This window comes from Limanda limanda, chromosome 8 (assembly GCF_963576545.1).
Source record: "Limanda limanda chromosome 8, fLimLim1.1, whole genome shotgun sequence".
Classification (NCBI taxonomy): domain Eukaryota; kingdom Metazoa; phylum Chordata; class Actinopteri; order Pleuronectiformes; family Pleuronectidae; genus Limanda; species Limanda limanda.
Window position 1 is genome coordinate 1897914 of NC_083643.1, and position 17434 is coordinate 1915347.

The following is a 17434-nucleotide window of genomic DNA, read 5'->3' on the forward strand; positions in this document are numbered from 1 at the left end:
AAGATAAGGAAACAAACATATTCAACACACATCTGAATAAATTAATATCATTCGTCTCCTCTGGTCCAGAGACAGAACCAACCAGAAATATTGTCACTTTATATAAAATGTATAATTCGTGATAATATTCATTAGTAACTAATGTGTCTCTTCTGACTGTCACTATCCAGATTCAACCGAGCATCTGAATAGATTTTAAAAGACATTGTCTTCATTTGCTTCTTGTCTTTTGTTTTCTTGTTCCTATTTGTTTTTGTAAAGAAGTTTGTTTGTGAGTTGCCATGGAAATAAAGTCAGGTCATTATTATCATTATTATTAAAGGAAAACAAAACTGAGAATTCAAGAATGTAGTCGAAATATTAAGAGAATAATTGATTCTCATAATATAATGACTTTATTATCGTAGTATCATCACCTCATTCTCAAATTCGCCAAAATGTTCTTGGCCATAATACCCAAAATAAAAGTCGTCTCTAAGATGAATAGAAAATAAAGTGATTGTCAAGTTTAAATATTTACCTTAATGCAGTATTTTACAGGGTACATAGTATTTTATATGGTTAATCATCTCCGACCATGATGTATTTGGTACATATGCTATTAATAGATGTCTCTGTCATATTCTACAGTGGATAACCTGCTGTTAATGAACTAAAGACTGTTATTCCTGTTCATCTGAAAACATATGGAACCATCAGATCACAGGTTTATTAACACAAACAATGAAACACGTCTCTGTGGTTTTCACACCATTTACGACTCTATATGTATTTATATATAATTGAATAAATGATCTGTGTGTTGTACTGAATGCTGATTGTGATTATAGAATATACTGCATACGTATAAATTGGTGTATAATAGCTATGTGGATAGTTCAACATATCTTTATAAGGACATTTTATTTAGTATTTTCTCCAACAGATGCATCATAATGTCTCATATTTGTTCTGTTAATGTCTGTGTTGCTCTGTTTGTTTAAATAATCCTGTTGTGGAAACAGAAAATCTTCATAATCCAGGACCAACGTGTCACTGGAGAGGAAACATGTTCAGGTTGATAATCATGAATCTGTGTTATTACTGTAAAATGTTTACACCCTCTAATGTTCTGTTTTGAGACTGTGACATAAAGTGTGTTTCCAAGTATTAAACTCGTATTTAAATTCCCTTCATTGACTGTTTGTTTCTGCTTTAAATCACAGATGACTGATCAGAAAACATGAGCATGACTGGAAATTATTCTCTGATGCAAAAAGACCTTATGTAACATCAAATGTAAATGTTGGATTGAGCCGATTACTGGACGTGTATTAAATAAACTAATTCATGAGCTCTGTACATACTGGTAAATCTATATTATTGGTAAATATTTTAAATAAACTCTTTTCCATGTTTCGACAAAGACATTAAAAAGGTTTTTTTGGCCAAGGTGAATTATTGTGTCTACGTTGTTTGTGTTGTTGTTTATGATCATGGCTGGAATCCACCATTTTTAAATCATGAAATAAGAAACTCTCACGGGTTTCTTCTCTCTCTCTTGTCGTCATGTGATAAAATCTACATTTCCCACAAAATGGTGAACTGGGAATATTTACATGTTTTCCAGTTAGTCTGGTGTCTGTTTGCCTGCAGCGTTCCCGTGAGCATCCTCTGAGGAAAGATGATCCTCGTCTTTATCTCCAGCTGGAGACGTCTCCGAAGGACGCACACAGAATCTGAACGTAGCAGCTGGGACGTCGGACTCGAGCTTTGCCTTCTCGCCGCTGAGCGCCTCCTGGTGGCTGCTTCCATTCTGCTTGGTAGTCAAATCAGTGGTGGTCATCTTTGTCTTTTCATTGGTTCCTCTGCTGTTGGCGTGGGATGTCCTCCGGTCCCGGGTGCTGAGGCCGGGCTGGATCGTGGACAGCGTCCTCTGGATTCCTTCCGGCCGCTGGCACCGGTAGAGGCCGCGGAACGCCGAGCGGAACTTCTGAGACATGACGTTGTAAATCACCGGGTTGATGGCGCTGTTGGCGTAAATGCATGTCCGACAAAACAGGAGGAACCAGGCGTCCAGATACGGCGTGGACACAAAGGAGTTGATCAGAACTAGAGTCCGGTAGGGCATCCAGAGCAGAGCGAAGAGGATCACCACCACGGCCAACATCTTTGTCACCTGCGGGCGAGGAAGAGGAGAAACGCTTCTTTAAAACACCGTCAAATTACCAACATCTCCATTATGTGTGTGAATTGATGGGAAAGTGCGTCTGTCCCCTGGTGGTGTCTCATCATTAACTGATGTAGAAACCACCACCTCTCCTAATGAGACGCTCATTAGCATAACTCACTCTAATGACGTTAATTGGTGGAAACAGATTAACGAGGAGCCGGCGCTCGGACGAATCGTGTTGATGTTCGTCCGCAGCGATGGAATCTGCGTCTGACAGCAGCCGGAGGCGGAGCCAAGAGCCGGAGCCGAGCCGCCGCGGCCCAGAGCAATAAGAGCTGAGTCATCGTTAAGACTCCCCTGATCGCTTCATGATTATCTGAGTCATCGTCAACGAGGCAGATGATCCACGAGAGTGTGTAGGTGTGTGTACATGTGTGTGTGTATAGGTGTGTGTACATGTGTGTGTGTAGGTGTGTGTACATGTGTGTGTATAGGTGTGTGTACATGTGTGTGTGTAGGTGTGTGTACATGTGTGTGTATAGGTGTGTGTACATGTGTGTGTATAGGTGTGTGTACATGTGTGTGTATAGGTGTGTGTACATGTGTGTGTGTGTGTATAGGTGTGTACATGTGTGTATAGCTGTGTGTACATGTGTCTGTATAGGTGTGTGTACATGTCTGTGTATAGGTGTGTGTATAGGTGTGTGTACATGCATGTGTATAGGTGTGTGTACATGTGTCTGTATAGGTGTGTGTATAGGTGTGTGTAGGTGTGTATATAGGTGTGTGTACATGTCTGTGTATAGGTGTGTGTACATGTCTGTGTACATGTGTGTGTGTATAGGTGTGTGTACATGTCTGTGTATAGGTGTGTGTACATGTCTGTGTACATGTGTGTGTATAGGTGTGTGTAGGTGTGTGTACATGTGTGTGTATAGGTGTGTGTAGGTGTGTGTACATGTGTGTGTGTATAGGTGTGTACATGTGTGTATAGCTGTGTGTACATGTGTCTGTATAGGTGTGTGTACATGTCTGTGTATAGGTGTGTGTACATGTGTGTGTGTGTGTATAGGTGTGTACATGTGTGTATAGCTGTGTGTACATGTGTCTGTATAGGTGTGTGTACATGTGTGTATAGCTGTGTGTACATGTGTCTGTATAGGTGTGTGTACATGTCTGTGTATAGGTGTGTGTATAGGTGTGTGTACATGCATGTGTATAGGTGTGTGTATAGGCGTGTGTACATGTGTGTGTATAGGTGTGTGTACATGTGTGTGTGTATAGGTGTGTGTGTACATGTGTGTGTATAGGTGTATGTACGTGTGTGTGTTTAGGTGTTTACATGTGTGTATAGGTGTGTGTACATATGTGTGTATAGGTGTGTGTACATGTGTGTGTACATGTGTGTGTAGGTGTGTGTACATGTGTGTGTGTATAGGTGTGTGTACATGTGTGTGTATAGGTATGTGTACATGTGTGTGTATAGGTGTGTGTACATGTGTGTGTATAGGTGTGTGTACATGTGTGTGTATAGGTGTGTGTACATGTGTGTGTATAGGTGTGTTTATAGGTGTGTGTACATGTGTGTGTATAGGTGTGTGTACATGTGTGTGTATAGGTGTGTGTACATGTGTGTGTATAGGTGTGTGTACATGTGTGTGTATAGGTGTGTGTACATGTGTGTGTATAGGTGTGTGTACATGTGTGTGTATAGGGGTGTGTACATGTGTCTGTATAGGGGTGTGTACATGTGTGTGTATAGGTGTGTGTATAGGTGTGTGTACATGTCTGTGTATAGGTGTGTGTACATGTGTGTGTGTGTTTAGGTGTATGTACATGTCTGTGTATAGGTGTGTGTACATGTGTGTGTGTACATGTGTCTGTATAGGTGTGTGTATAGGTGTGTGTACATGTATGTGTGTAGGTGTGTGTATAGGGGTGTGTACATGTGTGTGTAGGTGTGTGTACATGTGTGTGTATAGGTGTGTGTACATGTGTGTGTACATGTGTGTGTACATGTGTGTGTGTGTAGGTGTGTGTACACGTGTGTGTATAGGTGTGTGTACATGTTTGTGCGTACATGTGTGTGTACATGTGTGTGTGTAGGTGTGTGTACATGTGAGCAGATTTTCCAAAACGTATCCACGTGCACTTGTAAGACGGAGAGTTTGGCAAACGATGACAACACACTTTATTTCACACACGTGCACTTTCATTTTGTGTAATGATCATTCTCCTGAAACAACAACATTAATAAACCAGCTTCTTGGTCTAATTACAAGTTAGCAGCTGCATTTTAACAATCTGCCTCACGACCGATTAACAAGCAGAGATATTCAACACCGGACGATCTCCAGACCCAGGTCTCACTTCTGAAGACAGCTCATGATGCTGCAGTCGCTCTGACAGGATCTTCAGCAGGTCACACAAACGCATGATGAGGTGATGGCCCTATCTTCCTCAGCCTGGGAGACTCCGGTGATTAATGTTTATCAGGAGCCGGTACCACCGCCCCCCCCCCCCGTCCTCCTCCTCCTCCTCACCCGTCCCTCTGCAGATCCTTTAGACGTCTCCACCACCTCACATCCACAGAGGCCTGTCACCTCAGCTGAAGCGTGGCTGCTTCTCTCGCTCAGCAGATTTTTTCTCCGCCACAGCAGAACATGTTAATAAATAAATAGCAAAGCAAAGCGTGGCAGGTTGATAGCAGGTATCATGCTCCTCCCGACCAACTGCTGCCTGAGATAAAGCTGTGTGTCCGTGGTGAAGACTGGGAACCAGTGACAGCCGGCTCAGCAGGTGTAACACACACACAAAACGTGAAATCTCTGCACAACAAAGCGTGTAATTGGACACAAAAGAGGCGGAGACTAGAGCCTTCTAATCATCCGTGCGTGGCGATGAAGGGACGGAATGCAGCGGGTGGCGTTTTTGAATATACACGACACTTCACTACAGCATTAAAAACAGATTTGTTTGTGTGTTTTTGCTAAAAATAGACAGAAAAGCTTCTGAAGCTTCACACTGAGCCAGAGAACGAACATTCAGCTTCTGATGCTTTGACCAAACACTGGCCGAGCTTCCTTCCTTCTCACCGGGGGGGAGGTGGGGGGGTTCCTCGGAGACTAAAACTTTTCAGTAATCTCACACCACACTGTGTTAATCTCCGATCATGAAAGTGCCATTCTTCAGCAACACACAAGTTCATCAAACCCTCATCAGATTACGCGTCGGGCCTATCACGAGACGAATGAAAGAGCATGAAGAGCCGAGTGAAGAACTGAGGGAGTGAAACCATCTGCACACACTTCAACGTAAATCCCAAATCACATTATGCAAATCTCTCTGCTCCTCGACGGCGCCCTTGAACGCAGGAGATTAGGATCTTCACTCCGCCGCCGCCGCCGCACGAGAGTTCAGCCGCACGCCGGCCGGCGTTCATGCAGAGACACGAACACACTGACACAGGAAACTGGGAGTCGGCTTCAGAGACACTCCAGACTCCGGAGTGGGATCCACCAGGAGATGAACAGAACATATAAAAGAGGAGTGATGCTGACAATGCTTATTTATTTATTTGATAAATGAACAGCAGCAAGGCCACAACTCAACCACTCCTCTATTCACCCGTCAACTCTCATCCCTTCATCCTCCTTACCCCATCTCTGCCCTCATCCCTCATCCCTATACCTTATACATTCATCCTCTTTTTCTCATCCCTTCATCCTCCTTACCCACGTACATTCATTCTCTCTGCCCTCATCCCTATAACTTATACATTCATCCTCCTCTACTATCCCTAACCAGCATCTCTTCATCCTCTCTCATCCTCTCAATGCTTATTTATTTATTTAATAAATAAAGTTAACAGGAGCAAGGCCACACCTCAACCACTCCTTTATTCACCTGTCAACTCTCATCCCTTCATCCTCCTTACCCCATCTCTGACCTCATCCCTCATCCCTTATACATTCATCCTCTTTTTCTCATCCCTACATCCCTTCATCCTCCTTACCCATATACATTCATCCTCTCTGCCCTCATCCCTCTACCTTATACATTCATCCTCCTCCCATATCCCTAACCAGCATCTCTTTATCCTCTCCTCCCTCCCTCCCTCCCTCCTCCCTTCCCTTTCTGTTTGGTGCACACCTCTTAAACAGTCTGTATTTATGAAGCTTCACAGAACACCTGAGCTATGGTGATCAGTCTCTTTTAAAATGACACAGGATAGAAATCAAGCCACAGAGTCGAACTCGGGCCTCGGTCGGAGGACTGTAGATAATAGCAGCAGATCTCAGAGCAGCTTGATTCCCTTCAATCAGTTCAATAAATCTCATGCAGGGCTCTTTATATATAAGCTGCTTTAACAGACGCCTCTCCTGTGGGATCGGTCCCTTCGCCTGCAGGAGCTGCTGCTCGCTCGGCCTCCTGTCTGTCCACATGAGGACATGAGGACATGAGGGAAGACAGGGAGGTCCCAGAACAGAGTCACACCACCAAATATACCAACATCTTTATTCACCTTGACTGAAATAATTCCCTGTTGTGGAACTACTGAAGCATTATCTTATTTTATATCACAATATAGTGAATTGGACAATGACTGTGGACTATAGTGGATCTCATCCTGATGCTGGATCATGATCTTGCTGCTGACCAGAGACTATGATGCAGCAGGACTGCTTCACATATAGTATTGAAGTTATCCTTCAACATGTTTCCCCTCATCAATGCTGCTAAAAAACTTTAATCCCAATGATGTTTTCCTACACTTGACATCTGTTGCACTTGTGTCGTCCTGTGAGACGGATCCTCACATGTGTCTCTCTGAGGTTTCTACATATTTTTCCCTGTTAAAAGGGTTTTTAGTAGTTTTTCCTGACTCTTGTTGAGGGTTAAGGACAGAGGATGTCACACAATGTTAAAGCCCTATGAGATGAATTGTGATTTGTGAATGTGGGCTATACAAATAAAATTTGATTTGATTTGAAATTTGAATTCATGGTTGGATTACAAGCATGAGAGTAAAGGTTCGGGAAGCCTCAGTGTTGGTCTGTTATTGAATGAGCTGTAGATTTATACTTGGGAGAGATTCTACCCAGAAGTCAAAGCTGGAGTTCGGAGTCACTCTTCCATGTTGTGATCACAATTGGTACAGAGCTGTTGATTGTTGGAATAAACCAGTAAAAAAAAAAAATACCAGAAGATTTGCTAATCAAACTAATTTCATGAAGCTCAGTCTCTGCAAACAACAGCAGAGGGAAGCAACCATCCCTGAAACCAAATCCTCGCTGTGCTAATTCCAAACCACACAGGTCTGCTTCTAACGGCCTCTGTTAATACACAGTGTCGCCTCTGCAGGGAACAGGAATCTCTGCTATGACTCTTTCAAACAGCACACAACTTTTAGAACGTGGACATAAAACCAATCTCCTGTGGAATAAAAAAGAGCTTTTTGTTAAACTCCAGAGTGGATAAGAGCTTATGAAGATTGATGCTTTCAGGACTAAAAGGCCTGAGACGGTATTTCTATATCCAAGAGCAAAGGAATAATACAGAAGAGAAATACCTGGTAGAGAGGGAGGGAGAGAGAGAGAGAGGGAGAGAGAGAGAGAGAGAGAGAGAGAGAGAGAGAGAGAGAGAGAGAGAGAGAGAGAGCTTTCTCACTAAAAGCTTCTCGACAGATCAGTCTGAGCAAAAGGAGCAATAAACATCTGGATTGCCTTCAGGGCCTCATATCAACCAGAGCACTTCCTCGGATGCTCTTAAGAGGGAATCATGGCCTCTGTGTTCTCAGCGGATCACCGACACATCCGAAGACGTGACCGGGGTCAAATGTGACTGAAGCTATCGCAGCGCAATTACCTGAGAGATAAGACGAGATGTACAACAGGAAGAAGAGAGCGGAACACGGGGTTAATGTGAAACCGGGGGAAACGTGGTACGAGCCACAAACCTGTTTCCTGGAGGAGAGCGCTGTCTTGGGCCGGCCCGGGCGACCCCCCTTCCCCGGCTCGGGGGGTTCCCGACAACTCCGCCGCAGCGTGGTGGCGCTGGCGTCCGGGTGGTGGGGCAGAGGACTGCAGGGACACAGGGTGAGACATCCCGAAGACAAGAGAAGGGCGAGGATTAGTTAGTTGGTTGGTTGTTAAGATATTTGGTTGTTTTGTTGTTTTGTTGTTTGGTTGTTTGGTTGTTTGGTGGTTTGGTTGGTTGGTTGGTTGTTTAGATGTTTGGTTGTTTAGGGGTTTGGTTGTTTGGTTGGTTGGTTGGTTGTTTGGTTGTTTGGTTGTTTGGTTGTAAGTTTGGTTGTTTGGTTGTTTGGTTGTTTGGTTGTTTGGTTGTTAGTTTGGTTGTTTGGTTGTTTGGTTGTTTGGTTGGTTGGTTGTTTGGTTGTTTGGTTGTTTGGTTGGTTGGTTGGTTGGTTGTTTGGTTGTTTGGTTGTTTGGTTGTTTGGTTGTTTGGTTGTCAGTTTGGTTGTTTGTTTGTTTGTTTGTTTGTTTGTTTGGTTGTTTGGTTGTTTGGTTGTTTGGTTGGTTGTTTGGTTGTTTGGTTGGTTGTTTGGTTGTTTGGTTGTTTGGTTGTTTGGTTGTTTGGTTGTTTGGTTGTTTGGTTGTTTGGTTGTTTGGTTGGTTGGTTGTTAGTTTGGTTGTTTGGTTGGTTGGTTGGTTGGTTGTCAGTTTGGTTGTTTGGTTGTTAGTTTGGTTGGTTGGTTGTTTGGTTGTTTGGTTGTTAAGATGTTTGGTTGTTTGGTTGTTTGGTTGTTTGGTTGGTTGGTTGGTTGTTTGGTTGTTTGGTTGTTTGGTTGTTAGTTTGTTTGGTTGTTTGGTTGTTAGTTTGGTTTTTTGGTTGTTTAGTTGGTTGGTTGTTTAGGGGTCTGGTTGGTTTGGTTAATAGATCAGTAAATGTGAGGAGATTTGACCGATGCTGTTTGTTAACATCACTGAAAAAGCCAACTCCAAGGCTGCCATTATCATTTCATGTCAATTCTGAATGTTTCAACATCACCTGTTTGTCGACAATCACAGAAAATCTAAAACCTAAAAATCCACCTTTTTCTTCCAATTGTGCCCTTTTGGCTCCATTTTGGTCTCCACCCACAATATTCACCGGGCCGTACAGTTCAAATAAACGTTACCTTCAGTCTCACTTAAACGGGACAATTAAATATGCTCTTCAGACATTTTAAAAGGTGTTCTCCTAGATTCCACATTTCCAGGACCATTGAATCCTGTCTTTCTTTTTATAAAACTACTCTTGTCTCGTAATTGCCTCCAGTTTATAACACAGGCTTTCTATTGTGAATATTAAGGCTTCAAGGTAAAACAAATTGGGCTTTAAAAGATGGGAAAAACCTTGAGAAACATCAAGTCTTATTCATTCAGACTTCACAAAGCTCAGAGGCTCAGATGACTTTATACAACAGGTTGAATAAACTGATCTTTAGTCAAACGGGAGCCGTGACCCTTAGTAGTCACTTAACTAATCTGATGATTCTCAATATGACCTGCTGCCGTACCTGAGGTAGAGGATTCGAGCGATGAGGCCGTACAGCACGATGGCGAGCAGCAGAGGGATGACGTAGAAGATGGCGAAGTCGGTGAGGTAGATGGGCAGATAGAGCTCCCGCTTCACTCTGTAGCCGCACTGCACGTGTGCGTCCGGGCCGACCTGAGGAGCACACAGGCCGAGGCGCCGGGATGAAAACAGGCGGCCGGCTCCGCGTTCATAATCTCCTCACATCTCGACATAATAATATCAGAAATGACACCGAGCTCTTCAGAGCTTTTCACATTCCCCTGCAGCCGAAACGCTGGTTCTTTACAAAAGAGGCTGTGGTGATAACAAGCGTTCAAGCTGCTGTTTGTGATTCATGCTCTGAAACACTATGTGGAGCTGAGGTGTTTATTTTTCACCTCATATGTTACAATAGCAATTTGTGTATGTGTAGAAACTAGAAAGCTGTAATCTCTGTGCTTCACACTGTATTTCACACTTGTCTGGAAAGTGGCCACAGTTTACAATCGTGATTATTGAGTCTGTAATTGAAGGTTAGTTTCTTTTCCACTGGTCAAACACCCACTGACATCCGGCTTCACAGGTTTCTCTCAGAAAACATGAAGCTAGGGTGAGCTACTACTTCTTCTTCTTCTTTATCTTGGCAACTAGATGCTGATCCTGTACTTTCTCTGTGCATCGTTATGACGCCCATTGAACCTCATAAACAGCCATGAACATTTGTGTACTCTATTTTTCTTAAATTTTGGGATTAACGTGCAACAGATATTGCTTTCCTCTCTTTTGTGCAAAATGCAACATTTTGATTGAGCAACAGGAAAACAGTCACTCCCCTTTTTAAGTGTTTAACAAAACCCACATTTACAAGAGATGGTTTTGATCACATTAATCAGTTACAGGGTATTTCTCCAACCTGAATGTCCACCAGGAAGAACCAGAGCATGCAGTAGACACAGGTGAAGATCCAGACCCCGGCCAGGATGCGTTTGGCTCGGGACACGGTGCACACGGTCTGAGCCTTCATCGGATGACAGATCGCTATGTACCTGCAGGTGAGGAAGAGGAGGTTGAAACACAAGGTCACACCTGATCTGTGAGTATAGAGAATGTCATGACAGTTTATTGTGGAGCCGGGGTATCGAGGTCCTGCTGATACATTCACTCAACCAATCAGGAGTCAGTCTGAGCTGTCAATCATGACGTCTCTGCCCATTTATCAAATAACCCATCCTGCTTACATATTCCCAGTAAAGCAGTGGCTGTGGGTGATGGGACCTTCCTCTTGGGCTCAACGTTATTCAGAGACTATGTTTGTGAAGCAATATATTAGATATTCAGTCAGATTGTGTTTGCACATGGGTTTGATATTTCAATGCCAGGAGACTCTTAATAGCCTCTGTCACTGTGTTTCACTGTATGTTTATTTACCTTTTATTTGAGCAGAGATGTTGATCAAGAGACTGAATTCATTAAACTGATGGAAGAGGACAGAATATTTATTTTTCTGTCCGAAGAAATCACACAGATGGGCACAAATCCACTGGTGAAGTCATCAAACACCAGCTGTCATCAGTGTGGTACATACATATATATATATAAATACTGTATATAGTCTCCTGTACCATATCAGAATGGCATTTAGCAGAGCTCATACGACCTGAAAGGCCCGATAGTTTCCTTAAATTCAAACAAGCTGCACCAAATTGCTCATTGATATCAGTCCTCTGAATATATCCAGCAAGATCCATAAATTATAATTCCCTGAGTAAACAACCCTATCTCTCAATGTTGTACAAGAAAATTCTCCCTAACCCTAACCTGGTCCTTCCAATAAGTTTCTTAATAACCCGTCTGTAGTTTTGTGTTAAATAACAGACGAAGAACAAACGTTGATGACAAGCTGCTTCTCCGAGGTCATTAGAAAGCAAACGTTCTCCATCACACGCCCATAAACGCTGCTGGTCCTCACCTCTCCACGGTGAAGGCCGTGATGGAGCAGGAGGAGGCGTTGATGCCCAGGTACTGGAGGTAGGTGATCCCCAGGCAGCCGGCGTGGCCGAACACCCACGTGCCCGTCAGGCTGTCGGCCACGTTGGGCAGCCCGGCCGCCACCAGCACCATCAGGTCGGCGATGGCCAGGCTCACCAGGTAGCAGTTGGTGGGGGTCCTCATGTGGCGGGTGGTGAGGACCACCAGCACCACCATGATGTTGCCCACGATGCCCGCGCCACACACCAGCAGCACCAGGAACACCGACACCGTCTTGTACTCCAGCAGCTCGGAGACGGCGACGCTGGGACTCAGGGAGATGTTGGTGGGCGTGTCCACTCTGGAGCTGGCGTTGTCGGCCATGTCTGCAACGTGTGGACGACTTCACCCCCCCCCCCCCCCACCGAGTGTGTGTAGAGCAAAGGTTATGTGTGTTGGATTAAAGCTGATGACGGTCGTGACTCTGAAATGTCGCCATGTTTCTTCCTCTTCATTTAGACCCGGGACTCTAATTCAAATTCAATCATCAAGTTTTGATATTTGACTCAAACATCAACATCACAGTTTGGATTGAGTTCATTACAGAGTTGTGGAAATCAGCAGAATCCTTGTTTTCTTGCCTCCTGTTGTTCAGCTTTACTGTCTCATTTTTTAACTAATTTAAAAGAGTGAAAAATATTAACATCTTGAAGATTATGATCCCAGGATGATCGAACCGCCCTCGGGCCTCCATTCAGTGACCTAGAGGAGAAAAGGCTTCATTAATTGGACGAATGAGGACATGAATGGACAATATTTATATTTCCATTATGCTATCTTGTAGTATTATTTATATTATGGTCACTTACTTTTAATTATTTTTTCTGTATCATGGTCACTACTGTTGCAATATTACTTATAATACTTTTGTTTTCATTACAATAACACTTACATCACACTTTCTCCCCAGTACCTGCTTTTGCACAGTGTCTGTTTTGCAGGTTGTTTTTGTTTTCTGTATATTTTTACTCTCATTATGTGTAGTTTAGTAGTGTATATATTTTGATCTTTCTTTTTTATTGTTGCTTCGGCACTGTTATTTAAATTCTGTTTTTCTCTTTTTGCTGTAACAAGTGAATTTCCCCGTTGTGTGGATAAATAAAGAAATCTAATCTAATCTAATCTAACCGTTGAACTTTCATTCATCGAACACACACAGAGACTTCCTCTCTGTGAGAATCCCTCATCTGCAGTTCCCACTGGAATCAGTTGATTAATGCTGCGAGGAAACAAAAGTGCAAACAGATGAGGAGAAGTGGATGAAACAAAGGAGGCAAATAGGGACAGAAGAATGCAAGCTGGTGGTTTCAAATGACACTGAGAAGAAGCTGCATGTGAGTTTAGTGCTGTTGTTGCACAAATTACAAACAAAGAAGATCAGCTATAAACTTCAACACTTTTCCTGTGTTGAAGTTGGTAGTTTGTCCTGATGGTGGCGCCAGATGGAACAAGATGGAGACCAGAGGACGCATTCAGAATGAATACACAGGTTTGCAACATGGCTGCCTTGTGTGCAATGCGTCCGTTAGGTTCCTCACATATTTTAGAACCAGATCTGAAACCACGTCTGGTGAAGCTCTGATAAGATTCACTGAGGATGAGGAATAATAGACAATATTCAAATCATCCATTTGGGTGCTGCTGAGCGTGCAAGCGTAACAAATAACCTCTAATACTGCATTCAAGGAGTAAACAAGCTCAAATGAGCTCATTAAGATCATCTTAACATAATATTCTAATAAGTGTGAGGTTTGTTTGTCCTCTAACGATCCGCTAATGATGCCTCCTTCTGCATTTCTGCTTAAGTTACCGTTTAATTCCTCCAATCCGACGCATAAGAATCTCCGTTTAAAGTAATTTCTTAAAACCTTAACTGCTTTAATAGATTCTGAGGTTATTGGAGGACTAAGTGTTTTTTTTTTCCTCTGCAAAGTCCAGAGGTTTGTTTGGAGGTTTCACATTCTGCTGAAAGCTAATTAACCAGCGGGCGAGAAACTGTACGAGGCATCTGTTGCTCTTCTCACTCGCCCACCCCCCCCCCCCCCCCAGCACTCACACATCCCGGACCGCCCCTCCTGAGGGCTGCCTCTAATAAATTGAGGTGGACACGAAATGAAAAGTAATTTAGTCCCACTGTCCTGTGGTCAGAGTGACTGCCTCCACTCTGTGTTCCATCACACGTCCGCTGCTCGGTGGAACTCATCTCCTGCAGCTTCCCGAGGATTCACACTGGATCCCAGTTTGGCTGTAGTGTAATTTACATACACAATTTCCTTTTTCATATGAAACGCAACCCATCGATTTAAGATCTTATTATATTATCTTAACAAGTAATAGTCCCAGAAAATGTCTTAAGGAATAATTCATAATTTGGTGAAATAACATTCACAAAATCCTCCTACCAGCACCTCCAGCTAAATAATTAAAACATTATCTCATTTGTTAAATGCTTAAAAACAATCTGTCATCTCTACACTTTATTACTTACTAAGGCTACGTGACGTCATAGGTTGGAAACAACACGACAGCCTCCAGGCTCCTTTCACATGATCCCGTCCATCTGTCTTTGCTGCTGTTGTGTAGTTAAATCCAGAATTTATCCTTTTACAACGACACAACTGCTTTTAGTTTGTCTCTTTTGCTGCTTATTGATAAAAAAAAGTAATTCCTGCAACTACGAGCGGTCACATGATGTGTGTTTTCAGGCGAGTTAGTGTTAAAACGAAACGCTCGTGTGGACAGAGAACGTTTTCAGGTGGAAACAGTTACTGCTGGTAGTCGAGTCATGTGACTAATAAGAACCAATCAGGAAGAGCACCTGTCCTCATCATCGTTTGCAAAAATCTTTGCTTCAAAATCAGAGAGTTTTGAGACAAAATGGGACTCAAATCATTTCCACAAAGTCTTTTGGATGCGGATGAACTGAAGACGGCAGCATAGACTGTAAATAAAGATGGATGACATGATCTCCAAAAGCAAAGCCAAAACATCTGGATCACCCCCTGGTGGTCGGCTGCGGTATAGGTCATAAACTCTTCCATGTTAGCAAATGGGACACTGAACGAAATTAAAAGCCAAAGTAGACGTAACGGAAGGTTTCTGTAATTTCAGGTAAAGTTCTTATCATACTCATGAATGTTCACGTGAGTCCAAATGACGGCACCAGTGCAAGATGGCGGCGCCCGTATCAGGACTAATTTGGCTTCATTTAAGCAGAGGAAGGAGGTGGAGCCTGTGCGTCCATCTTTCTTTACAGAGTCTATCCTGAGGTGATGTGTTTTAAAAGTAAAAGGTGTTAGTGTGGAAGCAGCGTACGTCGGAGTGCACAGTATCAGATCTGTGGTGGAAGTAAACCAGTGGCTGTGGCTTCGAGTCATTTCTCTGCGTAAAATGAGGCAATTACCAACTCTGTCTGGAAGGTCACCGACACGAGCCTGCAGCTTCTCAAAGGTCACGGATGTGCGCTCGCTGAGCTCCGGAGCCGCGACCCTTTAAGCCACCATCACGTCTAACGATCTCTCCTCTGTCCAGGTTTAAGGTGATCATCCAGTCCATGGTCTCATTTCCTCTCTCCCTCTGCCTCAGTTCTCAGGAGCAGTCATTAAACATTCAGTCCTTAACGTTTACAATAAAGCCCGGCGTCGCTCATGGGCTCAGCTGAATCCTGCTCCGTGACTCAGACTCATTAACGGCAGCAAATTGGGGATTGTGCCCTGTGGTAGAGCTGCCCTTGAGCAAAGCAGGGCACCAAACCCATAACAGCTGGTGAGGAATGAAATGAAATGTGGTATCAAGGGCCCCGGTGAGATATCGGAGGTGTGGCAGATACCTCAGCTGACAGAGTTATATGATAAGATAAGAGGAAAAGAGCAGCAGATAATCAAAAAGAGGTAGAGAAAGAGCGAGTGCATAAGTCATAAAACCAATTACAAAACAGACACTTAATTAAATGAAAATAAAAATGGATTAAACGGCATCAGGAGGAAAAAATGGCATTTTGAGGATAATTAAGATGTTTTAATTATTGATAATAAAATGATGAAAAGTGGATAAATTATTTGAAAAAAAAAAACCTTTACAAGTGCCTTAATTATATTAAAGATAATAATACAAATAACAAACACTTATATGTCTATTTTCTGTTGAATTTGTGACACAATGGGAATTATCTGATGTTTAAATATCAAAAAGACAAAGTGACACATGATTTATTTCACTTCTCCTCTCCTCTGTCTGAGCTCAGTGAATCGATGATGACTAAATGTTGAGTGTGAGTCCGAAGCTTCGCCTGATGATGACTGTCTCGCTGATGAGAAGAAACACGAGTGACGATGAACTTCTGATCAATCTCAACATTTACTGAGGAAAATAAGAAAGATTTTACCTGCTGCGTCTTCACATCCTCAGGAATCTTCTGCCTTCTGCTGTCCTCACAAAATAAGTGTGTGTGTCTGTGTGTGTGTGTGTGTGTGGGAGTGGGTGTGTGTCTGTGTGAGTGTGTGTCATGTCAGTTGGAGCCTGCACAGCCACGTTGAAACTGTTGTCTTGATACTACACATCACAGCCTCTCTCTCTCTCTGACTGAGCCTCGTCACTCCTGCACAGAGCTACAGGGGAAGCAGCACCTGCACCTTCAAAATAAAAGCGCGATACCTAATTTACGATAACATCAGCATTCAGAATAAAATGCTGAATATTCCATATGGAGTTATAAAACACACACTCTGGTTTAATCACAGAAGTGTCAGTGGATTCATTTGATTTGACAATTGTTTGTTATCCAAAACAAACTCATGAAATTGCATCGACTCCCACTCACTCAACAAAACCGTACAACGATTTTAGCTTTTCCAAATTACTGAATCACTGTGGTTCACCGATACATGCACTCAACCAATCACAAGTCAGTGTCAGCTGTCAATCATGACGTCTCAGCCCAGGTTTACATTCATTGACTTCCCTCACAGGAATGTAATAAACGTGACCAAATGAACTGGTTGACCCGTGCGTCACCGTGTGAGAGACATACGTGTGACACAATAGTCGTCTTCTATCATGTTTTCTGGGCGGAGCTTTGACGAGACCCCTGATCGGGGGGGGGTGGGACGTATTGGTGTCGTATTTTTAACCCTTCGATATACGAGCGATGCATTAAACTCCTTCTGATGCACAACCTGGGTCAAAAAGGACCCGTATTCAGTCCCTGAGTTATTTAATGCACGGCTGAGTTGCTCTGCTTTAATCTTTTATAGCTTATCCTTCATCCTTCATTTAGGAGAAAGCTCCTTTGTAATAAAATCTTCTACGTCATCAAAGGAGCCTTCTCCATGTTGGAGCTGGATTCCAAGACTCACCCAGAACTCCAGCTTCATCCTGTGGAACCTGGATCCTCAGCAGCAGACATTTCAGACTCAGGAACTGGAACAAGAATTGGCTCCTCATCTTCCTGATCGTCATGCAGCGTCTGTATGACCACGTCAAACGTAAGACCAGCCATACTAACACTCTGGATCAAGAAAATCAAATCCATATGAATCAGTCTATTAAGTTATATTTCGAGCCAGCAAGCTAACAGCTAGATAGTATTGTAGATATTTCTCTTTCTCAGCAGGAATGGATGTAAAATAAGACTCACAAGCATCAGATGTGTGAAATGAACTTCAGGTGTTTCGTGGTGAATTCATACTGTACAGGTCATTTTGTGCATTAGAAGGATGGAGATACAAAAAAGAT

General features: G+C 43.1%; 1 protein-coding gene across 1 annotated transcript; it reads right to left on the minus strand.

Moving 5' to 3' along the window:
- Positions 1-1609: 1609 nt before the first annotated feature.
- On the minus strand, positions 1610-12025 carry trhr2 (thyrotropin releasing hormone receptor 2). Its single transcript, XM_061076416.1, has 5 exons — positions 11643-12025; positions 10587-10719; positions 9675-9826; positions 8112-8235; positions 1610-2158 (listed from the first exon to the last, which is right to left on the minus strand). Exons 1-5 carry the CDS (start codon positions 12023-12025, stop codon positions 1610-1612), a joined length of 1341 nt encoding a protein of 446 aa, XP_060932399.1.
- Positions 12026-17434: the final 5409 nt, after the last annotated feature.